Source organism: Vanessa cardui, chromosome 18, assembly GCF_905220365.1.
Source record: "Vanessa cardui chromosome 18, ilVanCard2.1, whole genome shotgun sequence".
In the NCBI taxonomy this organism is placed as follows: Eukaryota; Metazoa; Arthropoda; class Insecta; order Lepidoptera; family Nymphalidae; genus Vanessa; species Vanessa cardui.
This window is the reverse complement of record NC_061140.1, coordinates 4249281-4261902: the sequence shown is the minus strand read 5'-3', so window position 1 is coordinate 4261902 and position 12622 is coordinate 4249281. Positions and strand designations below refer to the sequence as shown.

The window sequence follows — 12622 nt, the reverse complement described above, 5'->3', positions numbered from 1 at the left end:
TAAATATTCTGCGTTACTATGTTTGTGTACAAAGTTGCCTTCAGAGTAGAGGGCGAGTATGCGAATGTATTTGCGTTTGTTAACAATATGTTTCTTGCTTAATTATAACTATAATAGCAGTCATAGTATAGTCGGTCAAAGCACTGAGGACGTGTATTTTTCTAAAGTAAATGTAGATTTTCTGATGATGTTTTATGAATATATTCGTGCTTTAGTATGAGTTGCCTTCGTTTGACGGACGTTGGAAACAAATGTGACCTGAGGCGAGTATTCTGTTAGAAAAGATTATGTATTAAAAGAATAAATTACTATTGTTTTACCAAATGTTTATTGTTTTATTAATACTGTCCTATACACTGTTAGTATGTGTTATTTCAGTAATTCGTGATAGAGTAATGAATCCGTTTTTACAATGATGCCCTCTTTTATATTTTTTTTTGCTAAGCTAAATCATTTTCAAAGAACGAAACAGTGCTATATGCCAGTATGAAATGTTATTCCATATAAAATAATATTCATTAAAGTTTTACAAATTATTGATTAATTAATTACAATAATAATTGTGTAATATGTACTAATAATAATGTGATATAATGAATGGTATAATGCAATGACATAACACTATAGTGAGGGCTAGGGCTACTCGCTAACAAATGATTATGCCAGCAGAGAGAGATCTGGATTAAACGTTTAAGTTTTTAAAGTAAGCCTGATCAAATGCTTACGGTCAATGATAACGATTTCGTTTAATAAGTTTAACTGCATTAAATTTCTTTGTACCGTTTGCATATGAATTTCTATTTTTATTTTATGGCATATATTGGCGGACAAGCATATAAGCCACCTGATGGTAAGTGGTCACCATCACCCATAGATAATGACGGTGTAAGAAATTTTAACCATTCCTTAAATCGTCAATCCCGACATGTGTACTAAGATGTAATGTCCCTTGTGTCTGTAGTTAAATTGGCTTACTCACCCTTTAAACCGGAACACAACAATGATATTTAATACTGTAGTTTGGCGGTAGAATAACTGATGAGTGGGTGGTACCTACCCAGAGAGGCTTGCAAAGCCCTACCACCAAGTGAATTTCGAATTATATTATAAACAGTTATACTTAAAATTGCAAGCAATTAAATTGATAATTTGTTGGTACGCCATTTCTTATAAACATTGCTTAAAGGTTATTAAATTAAATCCTAATGTATGAATTTCTGTCATTGTTGTTTGGAAATTCAAATGACCACCAGATAGATTGAAGGGTTTGAAGGGTGAGTGTGCTAGTGTAAGATGTAAAGGATGAATAATATTAACAACAACAACAGCCTGTAACTTCCCACTGCTGCGCTAAAGGCCTCCTCTCCCTTAAAGGAGAAGGTTTGGAACATATTCCACCACGCTGTCCCAATGCGGGTTGGTGGAATACACATGTGGCAGAATTTCTATGAAATTTGTCACATGCAGGTTTCCTCACGATGTTTTCCTTCACCGCTGAGCACGAGATGAATTATAAAGACATATTAAGCACATTAATCAGCGGTGCTTGCCTGGGTTTGAACCCGCAATCATCGGTTTAGATGCACGCGTTCTAACCACTGGGCCATCTCTGCTCTTAATAAATAACATATAATATATTACATCGTAAATAAATGTATAGTGTATACATATAGGTCTCTTAACATTTGAAAGTCCATTTGCCAGTCCATCTACCTCAGTGGTTCTTAACCGGTGGTCCGCGGACCACAGGTGGTCCCTGGAGGCATTCCAAGTGGTCCGCGAAGCCATCCTAATAATATGTGACGTGACGTCATGAGTCGAGTCGAAACAACGCGAGCCGCGCGCGGCACGAGTCCGAAGGCGAAACGCGGTGCACGAGAGCGGGGGTGGCGGTTTCGTTCCATTCGTTCTTTGTTTTAGCGGCGCGGGTTGCCGATCGTCACTTGTAGCGTCGACGTTGTAATGAGCGGTAGTGATTTATTATAGGTAAGTAAAATAAATATTATTTGTTTGGTTTATGTCACACAACTAGCTATTGCGGATTACTAATTTTACTTTATTTTCGTCACGTTGCTTGGTATAATTGCTTGGTATAATTGAGCAGATTATGATGTATATGTAAATATAGGTACCTACTTAATAATACCGTCGTATTTGGGCTCATTTGATACGTCTTGAGCAGTAGATACTTTAACCGTCATTCCAACAGCTGGCCATAGACCTCACAAATAAAAGCTTATCAAAACAACACATTTTTATTATCAGATCTTATACCTGTCCATATTATCGCTAAAACTTCGTTTTCAGAAAAATGCCACCAAAAAGAAAATATGACGACGACTATATTAAGCTGGGCTTTACTTCAATAGAAATTAATGGAGAAACTAGACCACAATGCGTTTTATGTGCAACTGTTCTTTCTAACGACGCTTTAAAACCGGCAAAGTTGGAACGTCATTTGAAGACCGTGCATCCGAAGTTTTGTAACCGTTCGCGAGAATTCTTTGAAGGCAAACTAACAAGTCTTAAAAAAATGAAACTTGGACCCAGTGGAACAAGTTATGAAACCTCTGAAAAAACATTATCTGCATCATTTGAAGTTTCAAAATTGATTGCCAAATCGAAAAAAGCACACACAATCGGCGAATCTTTAATAAAGCCCTGTATGCTCAAAGTTGCAGAAGAGCTTTTAGGTGCGGAAGCTCAAAACAAAATTCGTGAAATACCGCTTTCTAATGACACAATTAAGTCGCGTATTCAAAAAATGTCAACTGATATTGAAGACCAAGTTATTGACAAGATTAAAAACAGCCCTTATTTTGCATTACAATGTGATGAGTCTACCGATGTTTCGCAATGCTGTCAATTACTTGTATTTATTCGATTTTTGGAGGACAACAAAATGTTTAAAGAAGAGTTATTATTTTCTCAAGAACTTAAAACTACGTCGCAAGGTGCAGATGTTATGAATGCAATAAGCCAATATATGGAGGAACATGGACTTATGTGGGAAAGGCTTGCCGGGTTTTGTACTGACGGTGCTCCTGCTATGCTTGGTTCTCGCTCTGGTCTTGCAGCATTGGTAAAAACCAAAAATCCTTCCGCAATTACGACGCATTGCGTTATTCACCGTCAAGCATTGGCTGCCAAAACGCTCCCGGAATGTTTTACTATAGCTCTGAAAACAGCTATAAAAGTAGTTAACTTCATTAAAAAGAGCGCACTCAATACTCGTCTATTCAAACAGTTGTGTTCTGACATGAACTCTGAACACGAAACTCTGCTTTTCCGCACAGAAGTTCGTTGGCTTTCAAAAGGAAACATGCTGTCGAGGTTGTACGAACTAAGAGAGGAAGTACAAGTATTCTTAACTAACAAGGAAAACAAAGAGTTGCTAGATCAGTTTTGTGAGCCCGAATATAAAGTACGTTTTGCTTATTTGGTCGACTTTTTTGCGCAAATAAATAAATTGAACCTTCAAATGCAAGGGTCCGGAAATTTGAAGTTGCAAGGCATGAGCAACATATTTGCATATGAAGATAAAATCAGGGCGTTTATTGCTAAAATCGAGCTATGGATCAATAAGATCGAAAGAAAAAACTTTTCTGCATTTGATACGCTCAACCAAATTATTGACGGACAAGGTGCAGATATTAAAGAAGAAATTCAGAAGAACGTGATGCTCCATTTGACTAATTTAAAAAGTGAATTCAATCGCTATTTTCCTGACTGCGAGGACAAAAGTATTCAGAAATTGATCCGGAATCCTTTCATTGTCAACGTTTCTGAAGTTTCTGATGAAATTCAAGAAGAAGTGATTGAAATGCAACACGACACGAACTTAAAAGATACATTCGAATCAGGAATAAATCTTGAAGATTATTGGAGCCAAAAAGCAATTTCTTTTCCAAAGCTTCGAGACATTGCTATACGTTACCTAACATTATTTTCATCGACGTATCTATGCGAGCAGGGGTTTCCGACGCTTCTGATTATTAAAAACAAGCATCGAAATCGGTTGGATGCCACTGCCGATATGCGTTTAGCTTTGAGTAGTACTGAACCGAGAATTCCGAAGTTAGTAAAGAGTATGCAGGCACAAAAATCACATTAAATTAAAATCTGTAACTTTTATATTTTTGCCAAATAATAAATAAATGAGTGCTAATTATAAAATTGTGCTTGTTTTCTTTATCAAACAACCCTTAATTTAGGTCATTTTAGTTAGGTAAACCAACTGGGTGGTCCCCGGCCATAGAAACATTTGGTAAAATGGTCCCTCATGACTAAAAGGTTAAGAACCACTGATCTACCTCAAAGATTAGCGTAGAGTTAAAGTGAGATTTGGTTTCTTGTTCTTTCCACTGGGTTATTTCAGCTCCACGTTGTTGTTATTGGACAAACAGGCATTAATATATTCTCGGGGAAAACCACAGCGAAATATTTTTTATTTTATTTATGAAGAATCTTTTTAATTATGTGGTTACCTCGGTAATTACAAAATAACCATAATAATATCAGTATTACATTTTTTCTCCTTTAAAATATTAAATAAACAAATACCTATGACTCGGGGTTTTCATTTCTTATTAGTTAGGAATATGGCTGATTCGTAAAATACATAGTTTATTTGTCTTCGAGATCATCTCAATACATATATGGTTAAAGGTATATTTATTTCACGTCTACATCTACGCAACGCATAATCATACGCATCTACGCAAAGGGGTTTTATCCAGAACCTTTGGATCGATGTTCTTATATCTAACCACTAGTCAAACGAGGCCGTCAAAATAAATACCTAATAACAAATAGTGTTGTTCACATTTTATTAATCAGTTAATTTCATGAATATTAGGTCATTCTGTTAGTAGAATAAGAAAAATCATTGCCGTTTCGATTAAATTGCGTTAAACTAGCAATTGATTAGTAAAAATAATCCACTTATTGTAAAAATAGATGATAAAGAAGTAATCACGTCAGAGATCGCTTTTTTATGGCGTACTATTTTATGTGTGACGATTCACCAGTTCAATCCAATACCAACCAAATATATCCATAATTATACCCATCTAAGATTAGCTCTCAGGTGGAGATAGCCTGGAGTTAGGCTCGGGTTTCATCATAGGACACAAATTGCTGTAAATAACAGCATTGTAAATTTGTTAATGTATATGAAAAGAGCAACTATGCGAGTTTTTCTTGCCGTTTCTTCTAACTAGAAGCTGCTTTCTGAAACGGTGGTACTATTTAATTATTGACGATTCCAACGCTTCATTGTGAAGTTTACTTGAATAAAATTGATTTGATTTGAGCAAATGTCAGATCAAGTTTTCATGGCCTTATGATATAAGACAATAATCGATTTTCTTTATAAAATGGGACCAGGAAATCTCTTTCAGAATAATCACAATAGTTGGTTTCTTCAACATTAGATAAATACGTGCTATTAATTATAAATATTGATAAATCACTCGTTTAAGCAATGATTCGATTTTATAATCGATATATTTGTGTTTGTAAAAACAATACATAAAATATTCCATAAATGTATGTAGTCTCGTTAAAGTTATCTTTACGAAATTATTTAAATATTATGTGTTAATCGTTATGTATGTGTATCTAAGATTTGACCTTAAAAAAAGAGTAACTACTGAGTTTCTTGCCGGTAGAAACTTCTTTCCGAACCGTAGGTAGCTTCACTTTATTGTAAAATGACGATTCAAAAGTGCTTGTAAAACCTTACTTGAATAAATTTTATTTTGATTTTGATTTAACGTTATAAAATCAAATTTTAGTTATACGTGTACTACATAATACCTATATAGTTGTAAAAAAATCTGCCTAATAATCTTAAATGGTTTGATAATAGTGTAATTAATAATAGGTCGGGGAAAAAGTTTCTTCGTATTTTATATGAAAATTCAAAAATTTTTTTTTATAGATTACTTACATTTGACTAAAGTATGTAGGTGCCATTTTGTTCCATAACTTTTTGCCATCTTGTTGGTAGTGACCTGATCCCATTGCTGTAAAAATTTTGGGGCTTCTGATCGAAAAACTGCGACATGTGGTTTTGGCAGTCCTCTCGTGATGTTAACCTGACACTGCCTAAGGAATTCTGCAGAGACCGAAACAGATGAAAATGCCTCCCAGCTAAACTCTCGTAATTTTTGTTGAGTGGTTAAAGATGTGTGAGGTATAGCGTTGTCATGGTGAAAAACCACATCCCTTCTGTTGATCAATTCTGGCCGCTTTCTCTCAATTTCTTGCTTTCTCTCTTTTCTTCAATCTCATCAATTGTTCGCAATACAGTTCTGAATCGATGGTCCTGCCGGGCGGTAACAGCTCATAATGAATGATGCCCTTCCAATCCCACCATACACACAGCATTACCTTGTTGTGAGTTAATCCGGGTTTTGCCACAGTCTGTGAAGCTTGACCGGCCTTTGACCACGATCTTTTTCGCACGTTCTTGTCGTATGTGATCCACTGTTCATCACCAGTTATCAGCTTCTTCAAAAATGGTTCGGTTTCATTACGTCGTAATAAAGAATCACAAATGAGTACACGGTTCATTAGGTTTCTTTCAGTGAGTTCATGAGGCACCCATATATCGAGCTTTTTTGTGTACCCAGCGTTATTCAAATGAGTCAAAACCGTTTTGTGGTCAATTGCCAGTTCTTCAGCTACATCGTAACTACTAATATGCCGATCTTGCTCCACTTTTTCAAAAATGGCATCAATTTTGTCCGTAACAGGGCGACCAGAACGAGATGCATCTTTGATATCAAAATTTGCGGCTTGAAAACGCTTAAACCAAACTTGCGCTACTCTCACAGATACTGCATTAGGTCCATAAACATCACAGATTTTTTTCGCGGCTTGAGTTGCATTTTTACCTTTTTTATAGTAAAATTTTAAAATGTATCGAATTTCTTCTTTAGATTCACTCATTTTAACAACAACAAAAACAAATGAAAATCACACAAATTCCTAATTTGAATTTGGAAGTGCCTTCTTTAAAATTAAAACTTTTTAATGATACCAAAACCAGCCAGATACAAATGGGCGTTGGCTGCCTGGAAGAGTTCGCCGTGTAGCAATAATGTAGTCCAAATTGTATTTGTTGCGTGTTTTGTTTTGTTTATTTATGTTCTCTTTTTGGTGTACCATAAAGTATAAACTATATTTTCTATAGTACGTTTTACAGACAGAATTTTTTTTTAAATATTGCAGAAATATTTTTTGTTTATTATTAGAGACACGAGGTAATCTGTGTTTACTATTTCGGTATCTAATATTAGAACGATATTGATAACTAATACGAAAGTGGAATCACTTCCAGTTGATCAAATTTTGCACACGGTTGCTGATTATGATATAAACTTTATAGAAGTACTTTATGACATATGGATCAAATAAAGTCCTATTTTGTAATTATTAAAATATATATTAATAAACTTGTAGTAGATTAAGGGACTGTTATGAATGGAATAACTACTTTATTACCATTGAAATTTCTAATAACAATTGTATCATAATCAACATTATATTTCAGTCATTGGTGTCCCTCAAAGGTGCGCTAAGAAATCGGTATATTCAAATTATAATTAAATACATTTAGGTAAGCTCGATTTGTTTTTTCTCCTCTTCTTCCTCTTTTCGATAGGTGAGATGTAATTAAAATGGCCATTTTTTTTTAAAAACAAGTATATTTACATATCACAAATATTTTACTTTTAATAATTTACAGACTTTGTTAGTATTTGCCGTGGCTGCCGTGATCGCCGTGACCAAAACCACCATGCTCTCCGTGTTCTCCACCGAAGCCATGGTCACCTCCGAAACCACCGTGGCTGCCGTGATTGCTACCATGTCCGAAACCGCCGTCGTGGTCACCTCCGAAGCCGCCGTGGTGAGAACCACCGAATCCACCTTCGTGGCTGCTGCCTCCGAATCCACCTTCGTGACTACCGCCGCCGAATCCTCCTTCGTGACCATGACCGCCGAATCCACCACTGTGACCACCACCAAATCCGCTGTCGTGACCGCTGCCGAATCCGCCGCCGTGACCGCCTCCTACTCCGCTGCCGTGGCCTCCGCCGATACCACTGCCAAAACCGCCGTGGCCTCCGCTGATACCGGCGCCATGGCCTCCAGCGTTACCGGCGCCGTGGCCCCCACCGATGCCAAAGCCTTGACCGCCGCCATGGCCACCACCGAAACCACCACTGCCATGTTCACTTCCGTATCCGCCATGGCTACCACCAAATCCTCCAGAGCTACCGCCCGCTCCGTATCCTAAAGAACAAAAAATTATATTAATTTCAATAAGGTTATCAAGTAATAAGTATTATTTGGGATTTATTAAAAAATATATTTTTAACTTGTTTATGGTACTAGTTTACATAGGGCTTATGATATTATTCAAGAACAGTTAGAAAAGCTCAAGAATTTGCAATCAGTTTTCTGGTAATAGCTTTATGTGTATAGCGTCACATTATTTATTTAGTATAGTTTTAAAGTGATTTGTAGTGGAGTAATGTATAAATGATTAATATTTAAAAAATATACCTGGATACGCCGCCGCAACAGCGACTAGGGCCAACGCAACAATCTGAAAGAAAAAAAAAACAATAAACTAAATATAAAAAAAAAGACTATTTTAAAGAACATTACACTTTTTTTAGATATATTATCTTTTACGCACTGCACATTCATTAAACTGGATTAATCAAAAAGAGTGAACCTAAGAAATAGTGTATAACATTCCAAAACCAAAAGGTTTGATATCGAAAATAGTTTTTACAGACAATGGAAAATATTTGAAAAGAGCCTGTTTTATTTTCAAAACCCCTAATTGGCCTTCATTAAATTTAATTATTAATAATTATATAATAAAAAATGTAATCTGTATTTCTTATCAAATTTGATTGAAAAATCGTGAATTATATATATCAAATACTTGAATATTTATGATATTAGTTGTATCTTATAATATGATACTCACCATAAATTTTGCCATGTTTATTGTACGCACAAGTTATCTCAATGGTAAGCACACAACAAATAATACAAGTGTTCACCCTCTCGGCGCTTATATACAAGTTTTGCGTTGACGCTCTCTTCCTGACTCATGCGATCAAACTCTTCAGAGCCTCGTATTGTATACTATTAGGTTCCTATAAGTAAATAAAATCAGACGTTTCGTGATTTGTTCTCGATTTTTTTAAATAGAAGTTTAATAAATTATAATTATTTTGTATATTTTAAAGTAAATCGAAATTGAATTTTCCATTTTCGTCATCATGTTTTTTAAGGTTTTCATATTTTCGGAATTAATGAATTAGCTTAATTTGAAAAAAAAAAGTTATTATAATATTCATATACATATATTATGATTAGCTGAACGTCCGTTTGAAATAATAAAATTATGTTAGTTTACGGTTAATCAAATTAAATATATATTTTTTTATTAAAACATGAAAATTAAGCTCGGCTGTAAATGTAATTCGTAAAACCACTTTATTAGAAAGTACTTATTATTTTAAGTGAAGTGTGGTAATCGTGTTAACAATATAATATAAAAGGAAGTTGCGATATTTTTAAAAATAGCATCGAAAGAATAAATTTATGCAACGTCTGTGATATACATTTATTTATATTTACATGTGTATGTAGAAAAAATATAATTTACATTTCTTCATAATTTGAATTGTATCCAAAAACAAGTGGCTTGATTAGACACTGGGAGATGCAATTCATAAATATATATTATTAAATAAACACCGGATCAGTTTTCGTGATGTTGTGATATTCATATGTCATGTCATATTATATTATTAGTATAAAGATATATCGTTTTAAAATAAATGTATTAAGAACCTTCATATAAATCTGACTTAATTGCTGTGATGTAAAGTTAATTAATATTGATTATTTTTATAAACTGTTTACAAGAAAGACATTAAAATCTCGAATACATTATTACCATATTTGTAATAAAATATCTATTAAATAAGTATTTTCCTCGTCATAGAATGATAATAGTTATGACGTCATCACAGTCTTCATTAATGATTACCATTAAATCCATAATCAACGACAGTTTTTTAAACTATTGACTTATTTTTTTATATATCAATTAAATAATAACCTAAATGTAATTTTTAAATCTTTGACTTTAGGAAATTCAAAAAAAATCAAAGAATTATTCTTATTTATACAGCCAAAATATGTTTGTCAGTGTTGCTAACTTTTTTCTGCACAAAAATTACCGGCTACCGAACGAAAAAATGGTAATAAAATTCAACATGGCGACCATTTTGTTACACAAAATCTTTAATCTACTAAATGTAAAAAACAAAAACAAGAGTAAATTTATATTTATCTCTTATTAATAGATTTAAGAAAGGTCATCTCATCCATTAAAATATTATCAAAAATATTGTGTTGAAATGTATTAATACCTTCGTCAATAATATAGATAAAACTTTAGATTTTATGATGTACCCATCCTGATATATATACCACTCTGATATATTATATAATAAAAAATCTAATTGAATAAAAATCTAATCTGATGTTACTATGCAATTTAGGGTTAGAAGGAAAGTTCAATATACCAATTATATATATATACTTATCCACACATGTAAGTATATACATAAAAAATTACAGATTTCAAGACACAAATAATTACGCTTATAATTTTGTATACAATATAATTCTTCTAAATATATTTTATATTAACGGCATATATCATTATTCTTAGGCCGGTGGTAATTAAACAATGATTTCTCACTTTATGCCATACTTGATAATATGTCATTCGAAAGAAAAAGAAAAAGAGAGAGTCTGTCTCTTTCAACTGAAACACAATAGTACCGGCTACTGTTATTTGTCGGAGGTAGCCATGAAACCTTACAAGTGAGCCCTATCACCAATGACTACTAATAATGGATTAATTAAAAAAAATGTTGCAAAATCAAAACCCAGATATAGCGCTGTAATGCGGACGCCACCGCGAGACGCTTCTAGTTTAACAATAAAACCTTTTTAATGGTTCAAATCAAATCGTATTTCATACATCGTTTTTGTTCTCGAGAGATTTTAGTCGGGTTATGCAAATTTTATAAGCAATTTGGGGAACAGGTTGTCTGTTGTTAGGTGTTATTAAGAATATTGCATGTTTTTTTACGGGTTCTGGTTATTTATCGACCCATCGATTTAATTTGATTCAGTTTTTAAATAGTTTTCCTTGTCAATTAATAAAACGACAAATATTGAAAAACAAAACATTCGTTATATTGAGATTATTGTAACGTTTTGTGATATTTAATAATTTTTTTAGTAAGGTCCTCAAACGGGATTATATACAAGAATTCAAAAATATGAACTTAATACTGGTTACTTATATAGTTACTGACAAACAAAATATTAACATAATTTAATAAAACTCATTATTCAACAATGATAATAATAAGGATAATAGCGACGAAAAATAATAATAACTTATTTTTTATGCAAAACAATAAAATTAATATAATAGGTATTATTTTTTTGTAAGAGAAGCATATTTTATTCTGAAGGCATTCAAAGGCCTATGTTTCGAACATAGGTCTACCGTAGATATTGCATTAAATTGCAATACAATATGTTTTTTAACTGAATTATTAATTAATAAGAAAAAAATCAATTCTTAAAATTCAAGGCAGTGTACTTAATTATTAAACTTACAGAAACAATTAATTTTGACAACTTTAAGGATACTAAAAACGGATATTAATAAAAAAACAGGTAAGAAGTGCGTTAATATTTAACATTTTTCAATAATTAATAATATTATTTCTTAATAAATAATATCATCATAAAATGGGCGTGAAGTTATGAAATTATCTTTAGCCTCTATAATAATAATTCATTTCGAACTTCAACAAAAAACTAACGAGTTCAAATAAACTAAATCTTCAGTTTTACACAATTTCAGTTAATTAATGTACTTAGTAATACAAATATTGTTATTTCCTTGAATTTTTATACCGTGAGTTCCAAAGTCCGGTTTTAATCATTTACCTGGATAAATCATTACGGAGCCAAGCTAGCTAGGTAATTACCGGAATCCCACTAGCCTAATTATGTGTTCCAAATGAAATTAATAATGTGCCAATGTTATATAACGGTTTTTCCAAATTTAATTCTTGGTAATACCAATTACACTTTATCTGTTGCATTATTATAAAATTATAATTCAGTCGGTTCGGAAAGTCCCTGAAGTTATTTGAATCATAACATTACCGTTAATAGGTCATTGATCTGTTAGTTTAGATTTTATGATTGGATTTCTGGAAATTTCAGTTTATTGTTGCTCTGAAACCGGATTCGTAAGGTTTTTTTTGTTAAACCCAAATGTTTTTTGCTGTTTTGAGTCATCAGGCTAATATTAATAGTAAAAGATAGACTTCCTCGTCGATGTAGCGGCTAGGCTATACGGTAATATGTCCTGCGACCATAAGTTCAAATCGCGCTTCGGGCTGGTCAAAGTTCATTGGATATTTTCATTCCGAAATTTTCAGAAATCAGCCAGTTGTTAGTTGTCAATTTTGACATCCCATGCCTC

General features: G+C 33.1%; 2 protein-coding genes across 2 annotated transcripts; one reads left to right on the top strand and one right to left on the bottom strand.

The window, feature by feature from the left end:
* The first annotated feature begins 1822 nt into the window (after positions 1-1822).
* Positions 1823-4114, top strand: LOC124537548 (SCAN domain-containing protein 3-like). The gene is made up of 2 exons (XM_047114423.1): positions 1823-1986; positions 2308-4114. Exon 2 carries the CDS (start codon positions 2312-2314, stop codon positions 4112-4114), a length of 1803 nt encoding a protein of 600 aa, XP_046970379.1. The 5' UTR covers positions 1823-1986; positions 2308-2311.
* A 3601-nt stretch (positions 4115-7715) lies between these two features.
* On the bottom strand, positions 7716-9102 carry LOC124537352 (holotricin-3-like). The gene is made up of 3 exons (XM_047114180.1): positions 9014-9102; positions 8578-8620; positions 7716-8304 (listed from the first exon to the last, which is right to left on the bottom strand). The coding sequence occupies exons 1-3, from the start codon at positions 9026-9028 to the stop codon at positions 7763-7765; spliced, it is 600 nt and encodes a 199-aa protein (XP_046970136.1). The 5' UTR covers positions 9029-9102; the 3' UTR covers positions 7716-7762.
* Positions 9103-12622: the final 3520 nt, after the last annotated feature.